At 36.4% G+C, this 23733-nt stretch overlaps 1 protein-coding gene across 1 annotated transcript in view; it reads left to right on the top strand.

Moving 5' to 3' along the window:
- LOC126968250 (tyrosine-protein phosphatase Lar) overlaps positions 1-23733 on the top strand; it is a 414602-nt gene that overhangs the window by 197858 nt on the left and 193011 nt on the right. The window contains exon 3 of the mRNA XM_050813140.1: positions 4405-4519. Within this exon, the coding sequence (XP_050669097.1) occupies positions 4405-4519 (115 nt within the window). The remainder of the gene's footprint in view (positions 1-4404; positions 4520-23733) is intronic.

Below are 23733 nucleotides of genomic sequence, written 5' to 3'. Positions count from 1 at the left end.
TGTATTTAAACTTAATTAAATTAAAAAGAAAATTGATTGAAGTAGGCGTTACTTTGCGCAAATACATAATTATTTAAATTATATCAAAATTCATATTAAAAATCCATATTTCAATATTCAAAATCTGGCACGAGACTGATTCTGAGTCAGCCACATTTTGGCGACTCAAGTTGTCCTGAGGATGCCTCGTGTAGAGGCGAAACACGTGTCGAATTGTTTAAAGACAAATATTGGCGGAATTAACACTAAAGAAAACTCAAATCATTTGAATAAATTAAAAAGCATAAATTTTTCGTATTAACTGGGAATAAACTTTTTCTGAAACCTATTATAATTTTATGGCTCTGTTGTCCAGGGTTTTTGTAGTCACATGAGCAAGGACTCCACTCCTGGATAAAATAATCATCCGATTTAAGTAATTACGAAGCTTTACACTAATTTTAATTTGTCGAAGAAATTCAAATTAATTCCTTTTAAAAATATCTTGAGAATGGCAAGAGTAAGATACCACGCGCGCATATAAGTTACATTTTGCAAAACCTACACCTAATTCGTGAAACTGTCACCAGTAATAACTAAGCTTATTTTCAAGCGAAACACCGAAACGCACACAAATACTTGATTAATGAACAAATTAACGATTTGATGAATTCAAGCAAATCCTGCGTGTATATTGCCTGCGGTGTGACGCGTTTTAGCGCGAACATTAGCAATGTTTGCAGTATTTACAGGCGTGATAATACTGACAGCGACGCCTGGATTATCCCGCGCCCTGACAACGCGACATTTGTTCAGCCACGTCTAGATAGTGAGCGCCCGGAATCGTATGATACAATTCGTCATGCTGACTGTGGCTTTTCTATATGTGACTGTACTGTGTTGTCGTGTTTGGATTTCGCTTATGAGTGTCGTTTGTTGGAAGGCTATAAGTCAACACAATGTGTATTTTCTCAGCCTATCGAGGATCGGGTTGCTGGATCGATACTCTCAGTAATGTTAGTTGTCTATACGCTTACTATATTAGATAAACTTATTACATTTATTGCGCATTATTAATGCTGGAATAGGTGCAGGCTATCACTGCTAAGTGAGGTCCAAGCACTCGACACGAAGTGTGCGCGAATCTCTAAATACTTTTGTAAAAAAAAATTGCATCCAACCCCAAAACTGATAATGTATTTACTTAAACAACCAATTTTTTTTCCATAATCTCCATCGTATATTATAATACCATAAATTTAATAATTATGTTGTCATAAGTTAAACTGGAAGACTAAATAATAGAAAATACGTTATTATCTACTAGGAAATAAAATATACTGTAATAACACTAAGCAAACAGTAGTCACCGTAATATTTCACAAAACATAGCGTTGTCAAAGCGAATATCTTTTGCAACAAAGTTACGTCTATTTGCGCGCCCCTATGTTAACAATGCGTCCCGAATTAAATTTAATGCAATAAATTAAATGGGTGAGAACTGGAATGTAATATAATTCACTATACCGTTATTATTATTAACCTATTGATAATTTCCTTCGGTTCACATCTATATGATATAAATTCTGAAATCCGCATGTACAAATTCAAATATTAACGCAAACTTGTGATTAAACATCAACCCTCAAACGCCACAGTATCTTCGTCTGCGGTACGTCTGTCACGATTAAACCCAATTCGAATGCAGCCTACCAGATTATAATTCAAAAATGAAACGGCGCGTGGCACGGCGTTGGCAAGTGAGGTAGTTAATTAAGATCGAGACGTAATTAAACGCTTCCGTCTTTCTTCATGATAGATGAAGTAGGGGACCGGCGAGGTGTCAGATCGCGAGGGCTGGCACTTCTGAGCTTTTTTTATTATGGTCGCAAAATATTACATATTTTAGTCTCAGGGTGAAAAAAAAATGCATCGGTGGCTACGTACCAGTCTTTATTCTATTACCGAATTCATATAAGGAAAAGATCGAGAGGAATGCTCGAAAATCCATCGATGGAGGCGTACTCCATTCAAGGTTATAAAGTGTGGAGTTGTATGTACAACTCGCTGAGCCAGTCAAGTTTATCATTAGTCTCAGAATTATCGGAGCAGTGTAATGGTCTTGTTATGGAAATGCCGTATGTTACGCCTAGGTAAAAAAATAAAAACTGTAAGAACGTAAAGAAAAATCCACCATGGTCAATATACTTTTCAAATATTTTTTTAAATTAAAAAACCTTGATTATGAATGCAAACTCTGAATAATTATGATTAGTGTTGAAATTATATTTTTAAGAAACTATCCTTTTTTGTGAGACTAGATAAGTCAGTTCACTGTTCGTCTTTCAGATATTTAATTCTCAGGAATGCATGGACGGTCATCAAAGCCTAGACTTACATTCTTATGGCAATGAAACATTAAAATTAAAATATATCTCATACTTATTATATTTACTCTATAACTAGGCCTCACATTGCAAGTATACAAAAAAACAAAAACATTAGTTATTATTTATTATGCCCATTAGATATTTTTGTGATGTGAACGCAATAATTACGGACTGTAATAGCATTGGAGGCAAACTGTAATGTTTAATTCGGTTTTCTAGAATATGTCATTTAATTTGTCGTTGCTTTTGTAATTTCTCCGCTTCTTCAGTAATTAACTAAGGTATTAACCAGTTAATACGTAAAAAAAAGCTTGTAATATTGATGAACTAATTGGGAATTTATAATGTTAACAATATTATATTCAACCGTTTCGTAGCTTTAATATTAATATACAATAGTCGACCTATTAATATCGGAATACTATAGGTATGCATATCTAATTAATCCTCAACAAAACAAAGTTTGATTGGCTCTACAATCTTATAGCATCAAATCAAATAATTTGGCAAGAGTGAAGGGTATATTACAAAGTGAGTGGGGGCAAGTCGAAAGCAATTCCACTTGTATGCAAATACGGTCGCACCTGGGCTGCCATTATTGGAAGTAATAAGTCGTGCAAAGTGCGCCCTGTCGACGATATGTTTTATTGAATTAAACTTTGACGTCTTTTTATAAATATGATCGAATGTGTGAGAAGGTTTTAATAAGAGTGGGGCAGGACTGTATTCCAATTAATGCCTTTTAAGCGAGACGTGACGAAACATCGGTTACAGTTAATAGCTTATTATTTATGTGTAATCTTTCGAATTTCGATTTTCTTATTGCCATACAGAACTACAAGATCTTATATCTACTTTAATTTACTAAAAAAGTAATTTAAATGAATTCCAATGAAAGTAAAATTCCAACTACATTTATTTGTTAATTTTAACTAGGATTTCGTTCACGCGATTAGTCATTAGCTTTTGTTTGCCATTTTGCATTTCAGTGTTGGAGTACAGTGCTATTGCACGTTTTAAGTGCTATTTCAAAGCAAGGCTCTATAGTGTTTCCGGGAAACACGTCTTTCTGCACGAGGTCACGCTGTAAATAGCATTTTCTTTTGAATTTCTATGACTCCATTTATTCCAGTCACTGGCTGAATTGTTCACGAATCGATGGCTCCGAACAGACGGTTCAAAATTGTTTTTCCAAATTGATGTTATAGAGTTTTTTAACCCTAGAACCTTGTCCTGTTTGTTGAGGAGCCATCTATATGCGGTTAATATCTGTAAAATAACATCGTACATATTATGATTTGAAATAGGTGCGAACGATTTTAAATTTAGCAAGTCGTTGACATTTCTAAATAAAGGTTAAGACAATCATCTATATATATGAAATAAAAATGACATTTCAACTTGCCGAATATAGTTTAATTTTATTTATACGCATTCCAATTCCGTTTTAATCGAGAAATCAAGTTGTATACCAGCTCAAAGCGTTTAATGGATCATTAACTTGCGCTGATGTACAATAACGTCGATATCGTTACAGGTCAAGGCAGCGAGCGGAACGTATGGTTCACGATATATACAGAAAAAAATGTGTTTGACCGCGAATAGTGTTTGCTGTAGTGACGTCAAACGAACGAGCAAGTGTAGTATGCCAGCCTCCAGCCGAGACACATAACATCGTTGACAATGGAATATGGTTGAACTATCCTACGTGCTGTGCTGTCAACCGCGCGCAGTGAACACGCCAGATAATCGGATAAAACGTTCTAAATTTTATCAAAAAATACAAATTAATATTGTTGTACATAATATTTACGTATAGTTACTTATCGTTGTCCTTTACAATTTATTATCAAGTTTTTGAATCATCGAAGCGGTTGTCGTATTTTTGTGATATTGTTAGGGTTAAGCTGTAATTTAAGTGGCAAAACTCGGTTGTGATGTGTATAGTGTAAGTAGGTAGGTTGTCGGTGTTGCGAGGGCGCAGTGGGCCGCCCTGGGATGTGCACGGTGGGTAGTGACGTAGTATTTGACGCAGGCGCAGGCGCACCCCGGCGCCGGTAAGATGCGAGAGCGGGATCGCGCGCGACTACGTACGACCGCTCTCATCGTCGCATGCCTGCTGTTCCTCACGTCTCAAGCCGACGCATCTGGTAAGTTTTCTTCTAATTTTCTCTACAAGTTCCAGCTGCTCGTGAACCGACACGTTCCAACTTCATTTGCGCTCTTTTGTTTTTAATATCACATCTGGATTGGTCAACAAGCGTAACGTTGGATGAACGTGACTGTTTGCGATTTGATATATTATGTACTCATGATGTTGCAACCGACAGCCGGTGTCTATTATTATAATACATAGAATGGATCTTTTCGAAAAAATATAATTTGCTACCTACATTCTCTAAAGCTAAACAAATAAAACAAAAAAATGTGCGAAACACGCACTTACATAACTTTTGAACTGAGCACTGTTAGCGATTGCAACATGATTTATAGCTATTAAATAATTTGAACAGTAAATATTATAAATGAAACGTTACTTTAAAATAATAGCTGTATGAAGAGTTTCATCAATAAATTGTAATTTTACTGTCGGACTTTTTGCTATCCATGTTAATCTCCAATTTGTTGGAAATTTACTGAAATCAGCAGTAAGCAAGTAGTATAGTGTTGCTAAAATTAAAACAGATTTATGTAGCACTTGTATGGGTCTTTTAAACAAAAGTGGTATTAACTACGTTAAAGTTGGCTGGTGGATATAAATAACTCAGTACGAAATTCCTGAATAATAATGAGATTTCAGTAAATTTTGCAACGAACTAAATGGCATGCTATTATTAAGTTGTTACTTAAGTATTACGAAAATGTAAAGAACGAAGTGACGATGAAATATGACTTGAATAAGTATTTTAAGCTATGGACTCTAGGATATCATATTATTGCTTGCAATTAGACAAAATATTTTCCTTTATTATAAAATTGAGTGACAAAACAAGCAGATGACTTATCTGGTGTAAGCGGCTTCATCTGACGACTGTAATCATTCGTGACGATACGATTAATAACGACAACCTTAAAACTCTAACTGCCACATCAATAAACACAGTATAAAGTATCTCCCAAGTTTAAAATTACTTCTCCCTGTCATGTAATTCTGTAGTGGCAACGGTAAGATAAAGACAAAATGTTTTAAATTTGGATTAACTATTTTTGGCGTTAGTAATAACACAGTAAATGTCTCATGTTCCTTTAATTGTACGGTTGGTAATTATACAAGCCGGAACACTACAATACGAGTGGCTTGCTGTTTGACGATAGAAATAGGTGCTTAGGCAATACTTCCCGGACAATCGCTTCACATACTGTTAATTCAACTGCTACTTCTTCTTTGAATTCGCTTTATCCCGTTACACGGGGTTGACTTTCCTTATCATGCGCCACCATTTTGCTCATATGTTGGTGTTGTCGTTGTTGATGTTGAGGCGTTTCATGTCTTTTTAGACAGACATCACCTTCCCCTATCCCTTTTTCCTGTAGCCCTGGAAAGGCACTTCTTCACAACATAATCACCGGTCTTTCGAATTACGTGTTAATGATATTTTGTCTGTTGTGACTGCAACTTTAAAGCTTCCTTTTCATTCAGTGCGCACTCTGTCTTGTAGTGTCTCTCCTCCGGCTCATTTCAGCACCACTGAAATTTATTTTCAGTAGGATCTTCTGTTCGAGTGTCTTTAGATTGCTCAAAATTAATTGCCAATAGTGCCGGTCGTACTACTGTTTTATACATCTTGCCTTTAGTTCTTATTGGAATATTAACGTCGCATAGTAGAAAGATTACCACTTCATTCATTTAGATGTCATTCTCTGTGTTAGGTATATCTGCTTCTATAGAGGCCTCCTGGTAGAGAAGAAGGAGTTGTGACTAGTGTTTCAGCACATACTTTGTATTTTTTTAATAATATCCAAGCCATTTTGCTTTGTGACTCTCTCCAAACTTGTATATCTTTTCGGTTTATGCGTTAGACAGTTTATGAATACATTATATAATGTGCAATTTAGAGGTCAGTGCACTGCCCTGATAAATGAAAACGACGATGTCACGACATATCTGTCAGATATACCGGCTGGGGCAACTGACGTTGTTGTACATATGTACATATTATTATATTATGTAGCCTTGTAAAGTCTTTGAATAACATTCATAGGATTTGACCGTTTTCTGTAACTTTTTCCATTACCAATCTTGAGGCATTAATTACATATTATATGGATTCCTTTTCCCGCTGTGTAACTAAATAGGTTTTTCGTTAGTAAAATTATAAAGACTAATCGTTCGAGCGCTCCTTCCCAGTATTTGGGCATGTGAAGTTAGTTTTTTGCCGCAAAAGTTTCTACATCCTCTTACGCCTCCCTTGTTTTTTTAAAAGGGAACAAATTTGCTCCTCCTCAAGACATGTGGCATTTCTTCAGTTTTAAGGGTTGACATACTCTTGGATATGTTTTTAAAGTCGCCTCCAGAAGTATTGTTTATGTATTTCAGGACACTCTACGTGTTAAATAAGGCTGGGGTGATCTTCCAAGGCTAGTTTTACACTCTGTCACTGTTTATTTTTATTTGTATTATTTTTTTGCCCAAATTTTGATCTAAAATAATCGCCACCTTTCTTTTCACTTTTAATGCCGTGATATAAGTTTATGTCCCTTCCCAATCTCGTCGTCAATCGTCGTGATTTTGCACCATTCCACTTTATTTCTTGCTCACAACAGTATTATAGTATTTGTATGCATTGTAAGGGTGCCTTGCTGTATAGTTCTACTGCCACTTTTAGGGAACCCCTAGTATGTTTAGCAATTTCATAATCACCAACTTCGCTTGAGAGAGACGCCTACGATGGGAATATAAATATTACTCGTATGCTTTATATTATATTGCCTTTTCATGATAAGTATAGGTGTATCTGGCTTGTGTTTTGCTACCTTACGCCAAGGCTGTACCCAACTATGGAGCTTGGGCGCCGCTGAGCACATCAGGCGACGCAGACCTTACGTACAGTCTCTGATCCGAATATGTCGAAGAAGCGTGCCTTACGTACATACAGATTACCACATACATCGCCAGCCTTGTGTTCCTCGGGATGTATTTTATTTCACTCTTACGTTATTCAACCCTCCATAGAGCTCCTCCTATCCGCCACCTGAGTCGCGTTCTCTAGGGAATTAGACTACCCCGAGGACTTACTTCAGCTGGTACTGTTTTTAATATAATACTTACTATGAATAAAAAAACAGGCAGTTAATCATTCCGAAAAATATTTACATATTTAATAAACATAACGAAAATAATGGAATATTTCACATGTGTAGGGATTTTAAAATTATTCTTTTCTATTTAAAATGTTAAATGGTGATATTATGAGTATGTTTGTTTCTAACGCTTTGTTAAACGATCGTCGTGGAATTTCGCACAGACGTCAAACAAGGTAGTACTATATAAAGACCCGAGGAAATGACCAAATAATTTAGCGCGGCTGAATTCGTGCGATAAGCTAGTAAATTATAATTATCAAATTGAGTTAAGTCAAATAGTTTACAACTAGCACACAACTAGGTATTTTTATTTGACGTTCACTATAAGTGCCAGTCAAAGAATTATACATATTAAAACATACTCTTCTACCTCTAATTAATTCTACCATTCTAAAATCATTTTAGCCACTAAACCATCATTTATATATTATTACTTGTAACAAATTAACATAATTACCTCAAAGGTACACGGCACCAAAGCTCTATTATTCCGTTAAACACATACTCGCAACACTCTTAAGCATTTAACCACGACACTTAAAGTAACAGCAGTAAAGGTCTTATTACAACTTCTCACTTCAAACCAGTGACTTAGTAAGAATATTAACATAACGCAGTTATACACAAATGCCAACTAAGATAGAAGCTTAAAAGTTAAGTAGGTGTTTTGTATAAATGCTCGCATAAACATAAACAACAATAAGTATAATTTTTGGTACAAATTGTAGAAGAAAAATATCACTGTTTTAGCCATAACTTAGTATATTCAATTATATAATTTTACGATCTTTAGTACCTATCGGTGGCAGATCACAGCCCTGGTTCTTCGATGCGTCAATTAAAGCACAGCTGACTGCAAAAAATAGGCGAATCGAATGTGGATTGCAGCGCTGGGTACAAAGGATCCGGACTGCAAAGGTTTTAAGAGGAAATATTACCGTGCCTCCAGATTCCTTAAGCGGCAAATCGCCCGTATGAAATCGAAGCACTTCACCAAAATTGGCGAGCATCTTTCTAATTTCCTGACTGGAACACGCAAATTCTACGCGTTGTCGAAAGCTGCCCTTGATAGAACCAGACGCCCTTTCACCGCTCTACATGGGGAATAATCCCCTGGCCCATGAGGCAAAATGAAAGCTGAACTTCTGTGCACTCTTTTTGCTGACGACTCTTGACGGCTACGGAAAAACACCGCAGACCATCCCGTGTCATGTCAGACCTCTTCGCCTGAAGAACAATTCAGACAGAAAACTGTTCGGCGAACTCTGTTTTCCTTGGACGTCAAGAAGCCGCGCGGTCCGGATGGTATTTCTCCCATCGTACTTAAAACGTGTGCCCCTGAGTTGACGCTGGTATTAACGCGTTTATTCTAATACTCCTATTCCAAAGGCGTAGTCCCGTACTCATGGAAGTCAGCCCTTGTCCACCTGATTCAAAAAAAGGAGATACTTCGGATCCGGCTAACTACAGGCCTATTGATGTTACCTCCCTACATTCCAAAATAATGGAAGGCATTGTTATCCGCCAGCTCTTTGTATACCTAGAGGGTCACCAGTTGATCAACGACCGATAGTACACCTTTCGCCATGGTCAGCCGACGGGCGATCGTCTGGTATACCTAATAAAGAGATGGCTGGCGGCTTTCGAAAGCAAGGGGAAATGCCTGGCAGTTAGTCTTGATATAGCGAACAGATCTGATTCCTGCCGCCGATTTCCACTTTCGCACGACACGCTACCAATTAGAATGTCATTCCCACTATCTGGGTGGCGTTCCTCCATGGTGCGATTTGCAAATAATTTTTTTCCATAAGCAAACAAGCTGTAAAATGAGCTCCCTTGTACGGTGTTTCTGGGGCGATATGAAATGGGTACTTTGAAAAAAACTGCGTGAACCTTTCTTAAGGACCGGCAACGCTCCTCTCCTCCATTCCTCTGGTGTTGCAGGAGAGTGTGGGCTGTGCTGATCACTTAACATCAAGTGGCACTTGCGCTCGTTTATCCTCCTCTTCCATAATAGCAATAACTCCTAAATCTAATTTGAATTATTATCCATTGAGTGATTATTTGTATTATGCATAACATTGGCTCTTGAGCCTTAGAAATCTTTATCCATAGCTTCAGTGGTCGTTGATTAAAAAATGGAAGTATAAAGAACCAATATTTTGACCAAAAATGTAAAGAATTTCTTCACAAACCGCATGAAATGTCGAGATTCAATGGACGTCTTGATTATTGTGTTCTGAAATTCTTTACAATTCGTAAATATTTGTAGAAAGCCAATCACATATAATCAACGTTCGCTTATTATTGTTATAAGTTTTAAAATTTAATTATTTAATAAATATTAATTAAATAACTTATTAAATTTAACTTTACTGTTTTAACGCCGATCTTTTAAAAGATGAAACGGATTCCAACATTGCCACCCTGTATTTCGCAAACTGAAATTGCAAATTTATTAACTTAAACTTGTTAAATTGATGTTTATAAATATTATAAAATGTATGTTTTCATACATTCGTATTATAATTATTTTCTAAAGTTGTGCAGTCAATATACTCTTTTCCATCTTTTCAATATGACTACAATTTCGTCCCAACAACTGTCAGGACCTCTTCTTTTACGCCACTAAATTACTCTGCCACTCAAATTAATACCGCATATACTGCAAATAAATCTCATTTTTGCTACATTTATTGTTTTTATTTTTCTTCTATAACACATAGCTAAGCGTACAAATCAACACGAAATAGATACACAGTTGGAAATATTCTGGCTTGGCATAAACATATCAGCCACGTTTACCTGGTTACCTGATAAGCCTCTCCCTTCAACCTTCCTCCAGCTCTGTATTATAATTCATAGAACCAAATGTACCTAAATATTTAGCCTGAGAAGCTCCAACTGTGAATAAGTTAGTTGTGCAAAGCTAGTATCTGTTCTATCTATAAAAAAGATACTAAAAAAACATTCAATATTATTGACTTCTTAAATTGTTATAATGTTGTCGTTATTGGCACGCGGTGTGTATCATTTGCATAAGGTGTCTGGATAGAAGCGCCTGTGTCGACTATAAAGCGACCGCCTTCGAACTTATGAAGGCAATTAATGAACGGAATGATACAACAACGGACAAAATTACCCTTTTTACTAACGGCTTTCGACTCTACACAGTGGTTCCAACATTAATTTTCGATTAAGAATTTTATTGCGCTCGTAAACGGCGCACAAAAAAATGTTTTATGAGCGCACATATTGCACGAGTAAAGATTTCGTGGATTTTCACGGGAAAAAAGGGGCACGGAAATATATTGAAGACGTGACGATATCACTCGGTCTTGATTACAATTCGATTCCGCGTCCCACATCGGACAGATTTGCATTTTAAAACGTGCCGATGACAAAGATACACTTACACTTTTTCATTGTGGCTATTTATGCATTCCCCGAACTTCTCGAGCTTTTGCCATTCAATGTTCCTGCCAGGTCTTTACGCACACACAGAACTTTCAACCCACCGACTCCTAGAACCAATATTGGGTGTCACGCTCCTCTTCACAGAATGTGTTCTTCATTGCATTCTCATATTAATATCGACCTGTTTTCGCACTCCTCAACTGCGTCATTTACGAATTAGTTAAAAGATCAATTACTGACCTTACCTTAAACCTTGTATATTTTTTCATTATTATATCCACTAGTATATCTGTCGGTGTCTTGATTTATATTATTGTGTATTCGCCTAAATATTATATCGTTCTGTTGTCATGTCTGTATAATTGTATTATTTTGTGTTCTCGGTGAAACTATTCTAGGATATGTCCAATATTGTAATATTTATATTAATGATGATAAAATCATTTAACTTATTTTTTACTATAGTGATGAATCTCTTTGTTTCCTTAAAAAATTCCTGGAAAAAAATATACATTCCATTAAATTGTATCTCGTCATATCCAAACATAGTTTTTGTATTAACATAAGCCGTTACGCCGTGTCAAAAGAATGATATCGTAATCATATACATGTTTATTATGTTGTGAGCCGTAGCGGAGACGTGTGTTTCTAAAACATAATCTAAATGCAAATACTTGACGTCATCTCGAGAACAGTTTGAGAGCCATTGAGGACGGTCACGTTTTGTTTATTCACAGCTCAATACGATAGCTCCTGCTTGCCCGTGGTAAAGTTTAGTTATTTGAAGGACAATTGACTAATTTAAAAGTCCTGAGTTTCCTGAACGATTAAGATTTTAAAAAAGATCTTCAATGCGATTTGTTGTAATGAATTTGTGGAAAATGTATTAATATTTTAAGTATATTAATTGTTAATGCGATGGTAGCCTATCCGTCGTAGCAACTGATTGATATCTACACGTAGTAAATTTTGTAGCACACACGTAGTTTAACGTAGCGTTGCAGCGTTGAAACATGCCACAAAATAATTAATATCATACTAGTTATAAAAAAGAATCAACTGTAGGTACATTGATTTGGTTTATTTCGCCGTTGTGGTACCCATAATCTAGCCGTCATCCTGTGCAAAGGAGCCTCCCACTAGTCTACAAATCATTCTGCAAACAAATAACAAAGCTGTGTGAAATATTGACCAGAACGACTAGGAATGGAAGCTTATTTCGGCTCAGTACTTCTCATATAAGACAAGTGAGAAATATATGTGGATATTGTAACGAAATCTATTTTAATACACATTATGTCAAATCTTTATTTCTTTTAGGGGTAGGTTTTATGAGAATGATCGACGTAAAGAATTGATGGCCCATCTGATATTAAGTAAGTATCATTTAATGATCTTATGATCTGTTTCATAACGCATCGACAGATGACAATAATATCAATACTACGGCTCACTGACCAAGTCGCTTATTTCTCCTAGATGATATGTGATCCATTTATGCTTTTAAAAATGTTCAAGATTTAATCTTGCAGTTTTTTTATGAATTTTTATTATATTTATCAAATTATATGAATATGTTACCAGATAAAAGCTTATGTTGTATTTTCCGTAAATAAAGTCCAGTTGAGCTCTCAATAATCTTCCACAAAGCTTAAAAAACATTGCAAGGGACTTATATACGCTTAAAATCCTATTAAGTGGTTGAACGTTCCGTACCATCCGATATAGATATTAATCTCGGCACAATAATCGCTTTTCAAGAGAGATTTTGCCCTCTATATCCAGTAATAGAAAGTTTCTGCATGGCTAAACTTTCTTATTTAAGTTTAATAAAGTTTATTCCCCGTGATCCCGGATAGCGATTTGACAGGTCGCTATTTGTTGTTTGAAACATGAAAAGTAAACAGAATAGGTTAGGCGGCAAGAGGTAGGCTCTTGTGATAACAATCTTCTCTATTTGAATATGGAATGCCTATGAACGTGTTTTGATAAGCCCGAGGTTGTGAAACATTAAGATGTTAGTGTAATATTAAATAGTTTGATGTATGTAATGTTCAAGGTAGCTTGAAGTGTAAAAAGTCATAGCAAAAACAAGTACAAGCGGGAGCCGTACCTTTGTTGAAGATACATACATCACTATGTATCTTTGAATATACATATTTAAAAAAAATTTCTTAATTTGCATAGTTGTTATGGAATTTGATATATTGATTTTGTGAATTCGAATAAAATCTATGTAATAGCTTGAGTAGTAATGATACTTAATCGAATTTTGAATCTTTTTTATTTGTGCATAGCGTTACATTTTTTAATATTTTCCGCCGTACTGCTAAGAACATAATATGTGCAATTCCACGATAATCGGCTAAGTAATTAAGTAAAACTAGGATTTAGTAAATGTATATCTATATGTATGTTATGACAAAAGTTCTCGTAGCTTGCAAGTTTAACTAATTAATAAATTTTGATTTAATAAATACGAAGTAAATAACATCTTGTTAAATTCAAATCGCAGTAGTTTATACTTGTACATTGCATCGTTTCATAAAACACTGTTGCCATTGCCAAAATTAACAATTAAGTTGTCATTTTACAACGAATAAGGTCTCGAGGTACGATATGAAATTCAGATAAATAATATGTCTGTTTTCACAAGTTATCATAGCTGCATAAAAAACTGTTTTGCAGAAAATATTTCCAACTCATATTTTTCGGAGAAATGAGAGAAGAGAGGTATATTTCTTGAAAATAATATTGTATTGTATTTCAATCGCTTGAAGTCGCTTTTGTTTATCTTCTACTGCATTTATCACGCGGTGTATTCCGATGACCTGATTCCCACTGCTGAATTCCACCTTCACACCTCCACACACACGCCACAATATTAAATGTCATCCTCAGGCCGAAACGCTTCCTCGTGATTCCTCCAGTGTTGCGAGGGAATGTGGACGACCCTGATCACACATCATCAGGTGACAGACTTCACTTGGTTCTCCCATTCCATAACATTATTTATAACTCAAAGAATCGTTGTCTTTTCAGGACGTTTTAAGCACGACTTCAGCAGCGACGATAGGGCGTTTCGGAAGTTATCTTTTTTATATTCTTGGATTTTGGCCAATTTACTGATAGACATTATCTCATGTAAAATTACTCCTCAATTATATATAATATGTTTAAGGGTTCAAGGGTGCTCAAGGGTTCGATAATTTTTAATGTGATTAAGCGCTTAATTCTATACAAAAGTATTTTAATGTGTGATAAGTACTCATTTTATACAAAGAAAATTCTATATTTGTTGAAATAACAAAAAATGCACGGTGCAATATAGCTAGCTCTCTTTTGACTATGTAAGCAAACAAGTGGCAAGATAAGATGCATTCAAGAGAAAATTGTGAACGAGATGAGGGTCTGAAACAAAGAACCTTATTAACCCGGCCGCTAACTAATGGACAGATGGGGCGATACTGTTATGTAATGACTCAGCTCCAATTAATTTTTGATTATAATTTCCATTGATAGCGAGATTTTTCTATGAATAGCTACGACTCTTAGCGAAAATCTTAAGGAAATTCTGTTATCCAGTAATCTAATCTCAAACCATCAAATAATTTTGTTCAACCAAATTTACGTATTAATTAGAAATTTTCACAGTGGGAAGGAACAAAAAAATGTTTTTTTTATTTTTAATGGAATAGGAGGACATACGAGCGTACGGGTCACCTGGTGTTAAGTGATCACCGCCGCCCACACTCTCCTGCAACACCAGAGGAATCACAAGAGCGTTGGCGCTTTAAGGAAGGTGTACGCGCTTTTCTTGAAGGTACCCATGTCGTATCGTCCCGGAAACACCGCACAAGGAAGCTCATTCCACAGCTTCGTGGTACGAGGAAGAAAGCTCCTTGAAAACCGCACTGTGGAGGACCGCCACACATCCAGATGGTGGGGATGAAATCCTTACTTGTGGCGTGTCGTGCGAAGGTGGAATTCGGCGGCAGGAATTAGGTTGAACAGCTCTTCGGAACACTCCCCGTGATTAATGCGGTAGAAGACACACAATGAAGCGACGTCTCTACGCAACGCCAAGTGATCCAGCCGTTCACAGAGTACTGGGTCCCCGACAATTCGAGCTGCTCTGCGTTGCACGCGGTCAAATGGATCGAGCTGATACTGGGGTGCGCCAGACCAGAGATGACAGCAATACTCCATGTGAGGCCGGACCTGCGCTTTGTAGAGCGCTAGAATGTGGGCCGGCTTGAAGTATTGCCGTGCTCTATTTATGACGCCCAGTTTCTTTGAAGCCAGTTTGGCTTTGCCCTCCAGATGGCCACAGAATTGGCAATTGCTCGAGATTTCGAGACCCAGTATTCCGATACTAGGCGAGGCTTTAAGGGAAGTGTTCTCGAAGAGCGGTGATACGGCAAATGGGGTTTTTTTAGTGGTAAACGCGCAAACTTGAGTCTTCTGGGGGTTAAATTGGACAAGGTTCAACTTACCCCATTCCGCGACCTTCTCGAGAGAGGACTCAATAGAAGACACAAGTTTCTCCCGGCACTGGTCGACGTTTTCCCGAGAGAGACCTGCATGGCCCGTGTATACGGCATCACCAGTGCTGTCGTCTGCATAGCAATGCATGTTGGCGGTGTCCAACATATCATTGATATGCAGAAGAAACAGCGTGGGAGATAGCACACAGCCTTGGGGCACTCCAGCGTTCACGGGAATAATAATAATAGTATAATAATAGGAACGCTTATATTTAGTACTTATAAAAATAGAGGTCACATTGTATGTAGGAGATTAAAAACCATGCTTTATTGAATATTTTGTTATAACCCTGACCCGGCAAACGTTGTTTTGCTATATAAATTAATAACCCCGCGCGTATTTCCAAGTAAAAAAATAACGCGTTGCACTCCGGGAGTGCCGGCTGAAGTGAAAATTTGAACATTAACGTAAATATGAATGATTTTAAATCAGTTGCCACTCATTCATCCAATTTTTTCTAAACAAATAGCCCCTAATTTTTATGCCTTTTTTTCCAATATTAGCATTAATTGTAATTGGTCTTTTATCGGAAACCAATACCAAACACTGTAAAATGTATGTCATGTTGGAATCAAAACTATGATATTGCTGCACACCATTCAATGGATTTTTCATTTTTATATTGAAATAATATCCATCTTCTCTTTGCTAAAACATCAGCGGGTATTGCAACGTGTCATATGAACGATGTGTTTCAGTTATTTGCCCAGTATCGCGACGTGTATCCACAATATCGCTTGTTTCCAAGTTTTTACCAACAATTAGGATGGCAACTTCATCTTTTTCACCTTCGCACGACACGCCACAAGTTAGGATATCATCCCTACCATCTGGATGTGTGGCGGTCCTCCACAGTGCAGTTTTCAAGGAGCTTTCTTCCTTGTACTAAGAAGCTGTGGAATGAGCTTCCTTGTGCGGTGTTTCCGGGACGATACGACATGGGTACCTTCAAGAAAAGCGCGTACACCTTCCTTAAAGGCCGGCAACGCTCTTGTGATTCCTCTGGTGTTGCAAGAGAGTATGGGCGGCGGTGATCACTTAACACCAGGTGACCCGTACGCTCGTTTGTCCTCCTATTCCATAAAAAAAAATCTGTTGTTGGAGCGTTAAATGTGCGTTCGTGTGTTTCCGCTCTGATCATGACTTTGTTGTCATTTGGCATTGCGCTCCAAAGTACTCTTGAAAAGCCTGACCAACGCATGATGTTCATGAAGTAGTTGCTGCAAATAATAAAGAATTGCTCTTTTCATTGCTGCATTGATCTCATGACGTTGATCAAGATGTTCCTCTATGTTGCCTATGAAGTATATGTGAAAAATTTAAGCTGTGCATCTTCGGCAGGTTGCAATGATACTATTCGATAGTAAATCTGCCCTTTTATCTACAATAAAAAAGCGAAGTCAGTATTACTGAATCATTGACACTTTTTAGATTTAGCATACATAATGGATAGGAATAACTTAATAACTATGTTATTCTTCCACTGTATTGTGTGTAATTACAAATATTAATAAATAAATACCTTGAATCTCAGATTAAATTATTAAATATTAAACAAACGATTAGCATCATACGATCAAAGTAAGCCGCCAAAAAGACAGCAGCAAAGATGTAGCTCCAATATACCACGTCATTACGAAAAGATAAGACCCTTTCAAACCCATACAAGACCCATTAAGACGGCTTGTGTAAAGGCACCGCTTAAGTATGCACGGTATCATGTTGACATCTCCTTTCAACCCGATGACCATGTTTTGTGTGAGCTACCTTAAAGAAAGCCTCATCTCAAAGGCATCCCACTTGACACTTGTAAAGCGAACTTTAGAGGTGCGAATTCGATACACACCAGTGTTTTGAAACTTACGTGTCGGCCTGATTCTATTACTAGTATGGTGTATAAATATATATATGTGTATTGTGTATTCCTGTTCATGTTTAGATTATGAGTACCACAACGGCGTCTATTTCTGCCGTAAGCAGTAATGTGTAAGCATTATTATATTTCAGTGTGAAGGGCACCTTAGCTAGTGAAATTACTGGGCAAATGAGACTGAACATCATATGTCTCATTTGTTATTTTACTTTCAAGTTTTGCCTTTTCTGTGTACAGGGATGATGCTGTGACCCTTTTTGGATTTATTTTATCGCTAATCCACCCTTCCATATTTGGATGTTATTTGGTGAAAAGCACAGTAATACTATTTACCATTCGGTCATTTGTAACTCATTTATTAAAAAACGTTGGTTTAGCAAACCGTTGGATAAAAATACATGATGAACATAAAAAAAACGTGGCTTGTGTAAACAACTGTTAGCTGTTAACAGATCGGTTACGAAATCAATAATTATACTGTAGTTGATGCCGGATTTTTCTATCGATCATTATTATGAAAAAGAATAAAAAAAGCCGCCGTGTATAGGTGCCAGAGCATGGCTAGCGGTGATCACCGTCAAAATCAGTTGATTTGCTTTTTCAATAACAAATAACAGTATAACCCAATATTCAGTGCCTTCTCCTCAAAATCATTATTAAGGTTAAAAGATTAAGCTTAGCGATGCTTCTCAAGTTCCTTCCGGGAACTTAATAGAGAATATACATCATAGTGAAATATTGTTGAGATTATACGCTTTCCCTGGCGCCCTGCTAACCCCGCCCCGCGCCCCGCATCAAACCCTCCGACCTTGCTTGAAACAAGAGCTTCTCTAGGGCGGCTATGTTAGAAGACATTTTTTTTATTATTTACATCAAAGAAATTGGGTCATTTAAATATGATTATTCATTAATAACGGCATTGTATTGCTGTTGCCTAACGATTTTGATAATCAAATGATTTACCAGTGGGTGCCATAAAGGCGCCTAATGTGTAAGCATTATTGTGTTTCATTCTGAAGGGCGCCGTAGCTAGTGAAATTACTGGGCAAATGAGACTTAGATTCTTATATCTCAAGAAGACGAGCGCAATTGTAGTGCCGCTCAGAGTTTTTTGAATCCTGAGCGGCACCGAATTGTAATGGGCAAGGCCTCTCATTACTTTTCTTTCATATTTCCGAATCCTTTACAATCCATCAATCGAAAAGAATAAAACAACAAATGCGTGCTCAAAAACTTTTTACTACATTCACAGCGAAGTAATCTGTATGGTGAAGTATAAATGCATCTTAATATGTTTAATTGTGTTTTATATAATAATTCAAGTTCCTACCTGGTAAATATGATTCCCATTTTTAATTAGTATGCAATTAGACGATTACTCTTTAAATCATTGTTATAATAGGTATTCATACTAAAAATACGTTTTCACCTCAACTCATGTAGCGGACATGTAACAACTAGTTTTCTGACAAAGACCTGAGTCAGCAAGATAATTGGAAGCTTAAATATTTTTACCGGGAGAACCTCGAGAACATTGTTTTAATAGGATGTCGTATTTTCGCTCACAAAAAACTCCGCGTTATTTTTATTTCCAGAATTAAGGATGTAAAACAACTGTGAAATGTCTAAGATAAACAATTATTTTAACAACGCTCCATTCCGCTTTGTTTTTAATAATTATTCAAATCACTCGTAGTTTGCATATTGAAGAGGTTTTATATTTTGTGGGCGAAGTGAGGGTTAGGGATGGATTACTGTCATGATTACAATATTCGTTATGGTTTTATATCATCTTGAACCTGAGTTGGCACGGTTTCTGATGTTTTTGTCTCTTTGCACTCTTAGAAGCACTCATATAAGATACAAATGATTTGAGTTTTCTTTACTGTTAATTCTGCCAATATTTGTCTTTTAACAATTCGACACGTGTTTCGCCTCTACACGAGGCATCCGCAGGACGTGTTGTCTCGCCAATATCTGGCACGAGATGTCACTTGTCGAATTGTTTAATAATAATAATAATAATAATAATATTGACACACTTTTTACACAAATTATCTTGCCCCAAGTTAAGCATATATAGCCTGTGTTATGGGTTACAAGACAACGATATATTTAATACTATATACTTACTTAAACATACATAAATTCATATAAACATACATATCAACATACATAAATACATTTAAACATCCATGACTCGGAAACAAACATCCATATTCATCATATAAATGCTTGCACCTACCGGGATTCGAACCCGGGACCTCTAGCTTAGTAGGTAGGATCGCTAACCACTCCGCTATTCAGGTCGTCGTTTAAAGACAAATATTGGCGAATTTAACACTAGAGAAAACTCAAATCATTTGTATAATTATGGATTTCCGCAAAGTAACGCCTAAATCAATAAAATTTGCTCATTTAGCAAAAGACAGATAATTTCAATCACTCTTTACGTTTCTAGCAGGACATATTATGCCGTTTTCAGATGGATTAGATAGATAATATGGAGTAGATTGACGTTCGCTAAATAACTTTACGTGCAATCGTTGTTTTAGCGAAATGTTGGATTGAGGATAACATTATAACATTTTAGATCTGAATATTCTCTATTCCAAATAAAAAATTACCAATAAATAATTTCATTTCATGTCAATGTAAATGGGGTTACCATTTTATTACGACAAATCTAGCCTGCGCTTAAGGGTCTAATAGAAGGTCGTACTGATGCTACGCATATCTGATTTTACCACCGCCGCTGTTAACTCTTGTTTTATTTTTCTGCCTTCTTTGTATAGAAACGAATATTCTAAATATATGTATTTGACTCCGATTAAGACAGTTACTGTCTTATTATGTTTAACAGAAATGGTCAAAACAGTTCAATAGCTAAGGCAGCTTTATTACACGACTGGCATTATCATGTATAAGGCGCTTGGTTCAAATTAAATGGTGACTTTACTTAATCTAACATATAAAATGCTCGTGTCATGGTGTTAAACTTTGAACTCCTCCGAAACGGCTTGACCGATTCTCATGAAATTTTGATCAATGATATGGGGTCCACACGAGATTTTTTTTAATTTTTTTTTTTATTTGTTAATATAAGTAAGTATAAGTCAGCATTAAAAAATACATACAACTTTAAATTTTCACTCATCTACGATCAACAGTCACTTTTGTATCGCGATTTTAATATCGGCAATACAACGTTTGCTGGGTCAGCTAGTACTTAATATAAATCCTACCTAGGCAAAATTGAACTTCCATATTAAGTATGTAATATGAAAAACTCGAAGAGGTTCAAGTATGTCATGTTTCAAAGGAAGTGTGGATTTTATTGAGTCACAGATAGAGGTCGACAGTTATTATACTTGGGTCGATTTGTGGTTCAATTTTCCGCGCAAATCGCCTCCTATATTATAGATACGGTCGAAACTTTTGTTTCCCGATCATCGTTCGTATATTAATAATGTTTTTGCTTCGAGAACTTTCCGTGAATTGAAATTGATTGCGGTTTGAGTTGTGATGTTTATTGGAATATCTGTATAAAGCTAGTTAGTGAATTATTAACTAAAATACTGAATAAAGCATGTAATATGAAATCTGTCATAGTAAATATTTATACACGATTATTTACTATACTATCTCTTCATTCTTTTCTTTTCTGCTTATAAACTATCGAGAATAAATGCACCTACTAACATAAAATTTTATTAAAATTTATTATGATATTATTTGAATCTATTGCGTTTATATGTGGCCTCAAAAATAGGTTTTAGGAATCCTTTCCATCTACAGTCGATATCAATTACTTACTGTTTTTAATTTATTTGTACATAGCGCTACTTGACACAAATAAATGTTTGTCACATTTAATTGAAATGACAGTTGTATAAACCCAGTTACGTTCAATAAATTCATCAGTTCCTTGAATCTTAAAGGTGATCTGTCACACACAGCTCTTGTTAGACTTGATATAGTCGAACTACATAACTTGACAGTTTTTTATTATCATTTATGTTTTGTTATTATATTTCTGTATTGCACTTAAGGTACCTACTGTCCCTTGAATTACGGGAGGGCTAAACTCATCAAAGAAAATGTCTAAGTATTTCATGCTTAGCCTCATTAAAGTGGCGCGATTTAGCCAAAACTCATTCACGTTTCATAAATATGGTAATATCCATTATGGCACTCCCGATCATAATTTATGGAGGCGGGAACTGAGTCGCGGCGGCGGAAAACTTAAGCTGCCTGCAAGGTCGCTGTGATTACATCAATACTTTTAATTATCATCGCGTGTTTGAGTGTCGTGAGGACTTAGCACAATCGGCACTGGCCAAAATACGTACGGTCCTTGTTGAAAGTAAATTGATGCTATTATATTCCAATTATATGTGTCACTTACGTATTCGTAATTAATGGATTTCTGGCAAGACGGATTGGGCGGAACCTATTTATAAGTAGGTTTAGGTTCACTATTGGAAGTACTACTGAGAAAAGAAAGTTGTTGAGGGATGTGTGGACTTTATTATATAAACTTAATCTCAGCAAGGACGAACAAAACAAAAACATAAGTAATAAATTCCTTGAGTTCGCAGCAGAAAAGCTTCAGAGCATTGCGCCAATGTTCGTGTGGAATATTTTTGGATTAGGTTTCTCATCATTTTGTAACATTTCGTACTTATCGTCCTCAAAGAGGATGTTTATAGTATGTAATAAGAGGCGGGAATGCCTAAGTAAAAATTTAAATTTAGTTTAGTATGTAACGTGCAGTGGTTTGATTTAAGTTTGAAATAGTGATTACAATATTAAGGCGACGAAGTTATAATACGGCTAAGTTTGAAAGCGAACAGTTGCTTAAAACGTAATGGATTTCGGCCTTCTCCGTTTTTTACAAGATAATAGCCGTTATCTGCACGTTTCATACAATTGCTTGTTCTTTGAGAGTTTCGCTAGGCTGCTGGAAATATTGCGCGACGCTATTATTAATTTTCTTTATGTCATATCAATATTCAGCTGTGGCTGTGGTTTTCAAAATTAGAATTTTCTATTACTAGACTATCGCTTTGTCGTCACTTGAGTTTGCTGATTACCTTAATAGTATATTACATATTATGTCAGCTGAAAGCAACTATAATACGTCCTCATTATTTTAGGTACCTACTTAGGTAATGATCATTATATTTATATTGTGACCGCAACTCACTGACCGTACGGGCGGTCGTTATGGCTAATAATTATCAGTTCATTTCAGTCACTAGGGACCACTTTATGTGAATTAATCAAATTAGATATGCTAGATATTCATTTATGATAATAATTTATTGAACAAGCGCTCTGCGATGAAGACCGCAAGCTAATATTTACATTCTAAACGAAAATTTATAAAAACATTCAAACGCACTCATCTCTCCATCACTAAAAAGAACTTAACATGTTTGCTTATAGTAAACTGATCTTAATAAACAAAACACTAATATTATAATTGCACCTACCATAGGGAGAGAGGACTACAGATGCTTCAAGTCATCTTAGCGCGCGGCGCTATGTATGCATGTGATTGTAAATATGCAGATTTAATCTGTGTGACAAAAGACCGCGTCACTTTTTTTTATGGAATAGCAGGACAAACGAGCGTACGGGTCACCTGTTGTTAAGTGATCACCGCCGCCCACAATCTCTTGCAACACCAGAGGAATCACAGGAGCGTTGCCGGCCTTTAAGGAAGGTGTACGCGCTTTTTTTGAAGGTATCCATGTCGTATCGGCCCGAAAACACCGCACAAGGAAGTTCATTCCACAGCTTTGTAGTACGTGGAAGAAAGCTCCTTGTAAACCGCACTGTAACCCACACATCCAGATGGTGGGGATGATATCCTAACTTGTGGCGTGTCGTGCGAAGGTGGAATTCGGGGGCAGGAATCAGGTTAAACAGCTCTTCGGAACACTCCCCGTGATAAATGCGGTAGAAGACACACTCACTGTCACACAGATCAAAGCTGCATATTTACAAGCACACGTACACATTACACCGCGCGCCAAAATGACTTGTAGTATCTGTACAGTGGATAGGAATCCACCTGGACCGCTTGCCTCTGCTGCTATAAGAATAAGAACATCAGAAATAGAAGCTATTCCCATTTAACACTGAACAGTATAATATTTGTCGTACACGTCAGTTCGTGTGTGATAGGAATATTAATAAGGGTTGAAAACTGGC

The sequence above is a fragment of the Leptidea sinapis genome, chromosome 1 (assembly GCF_905404315.1).
Source record: "Leptidea sinapis chromosome 1, ilLepSina1.1, whole genome shotgun sequence".
NCBI classification, from domain to species: Eukaryota; Metazoa; Arthropoda; class Insecta; order Lepidoptera; family Pieridae; genus Leptidea; species Leptidea sinapis.
This window is presented reverse-complemented; position numbering and strand designations above follow the sequence as displayed.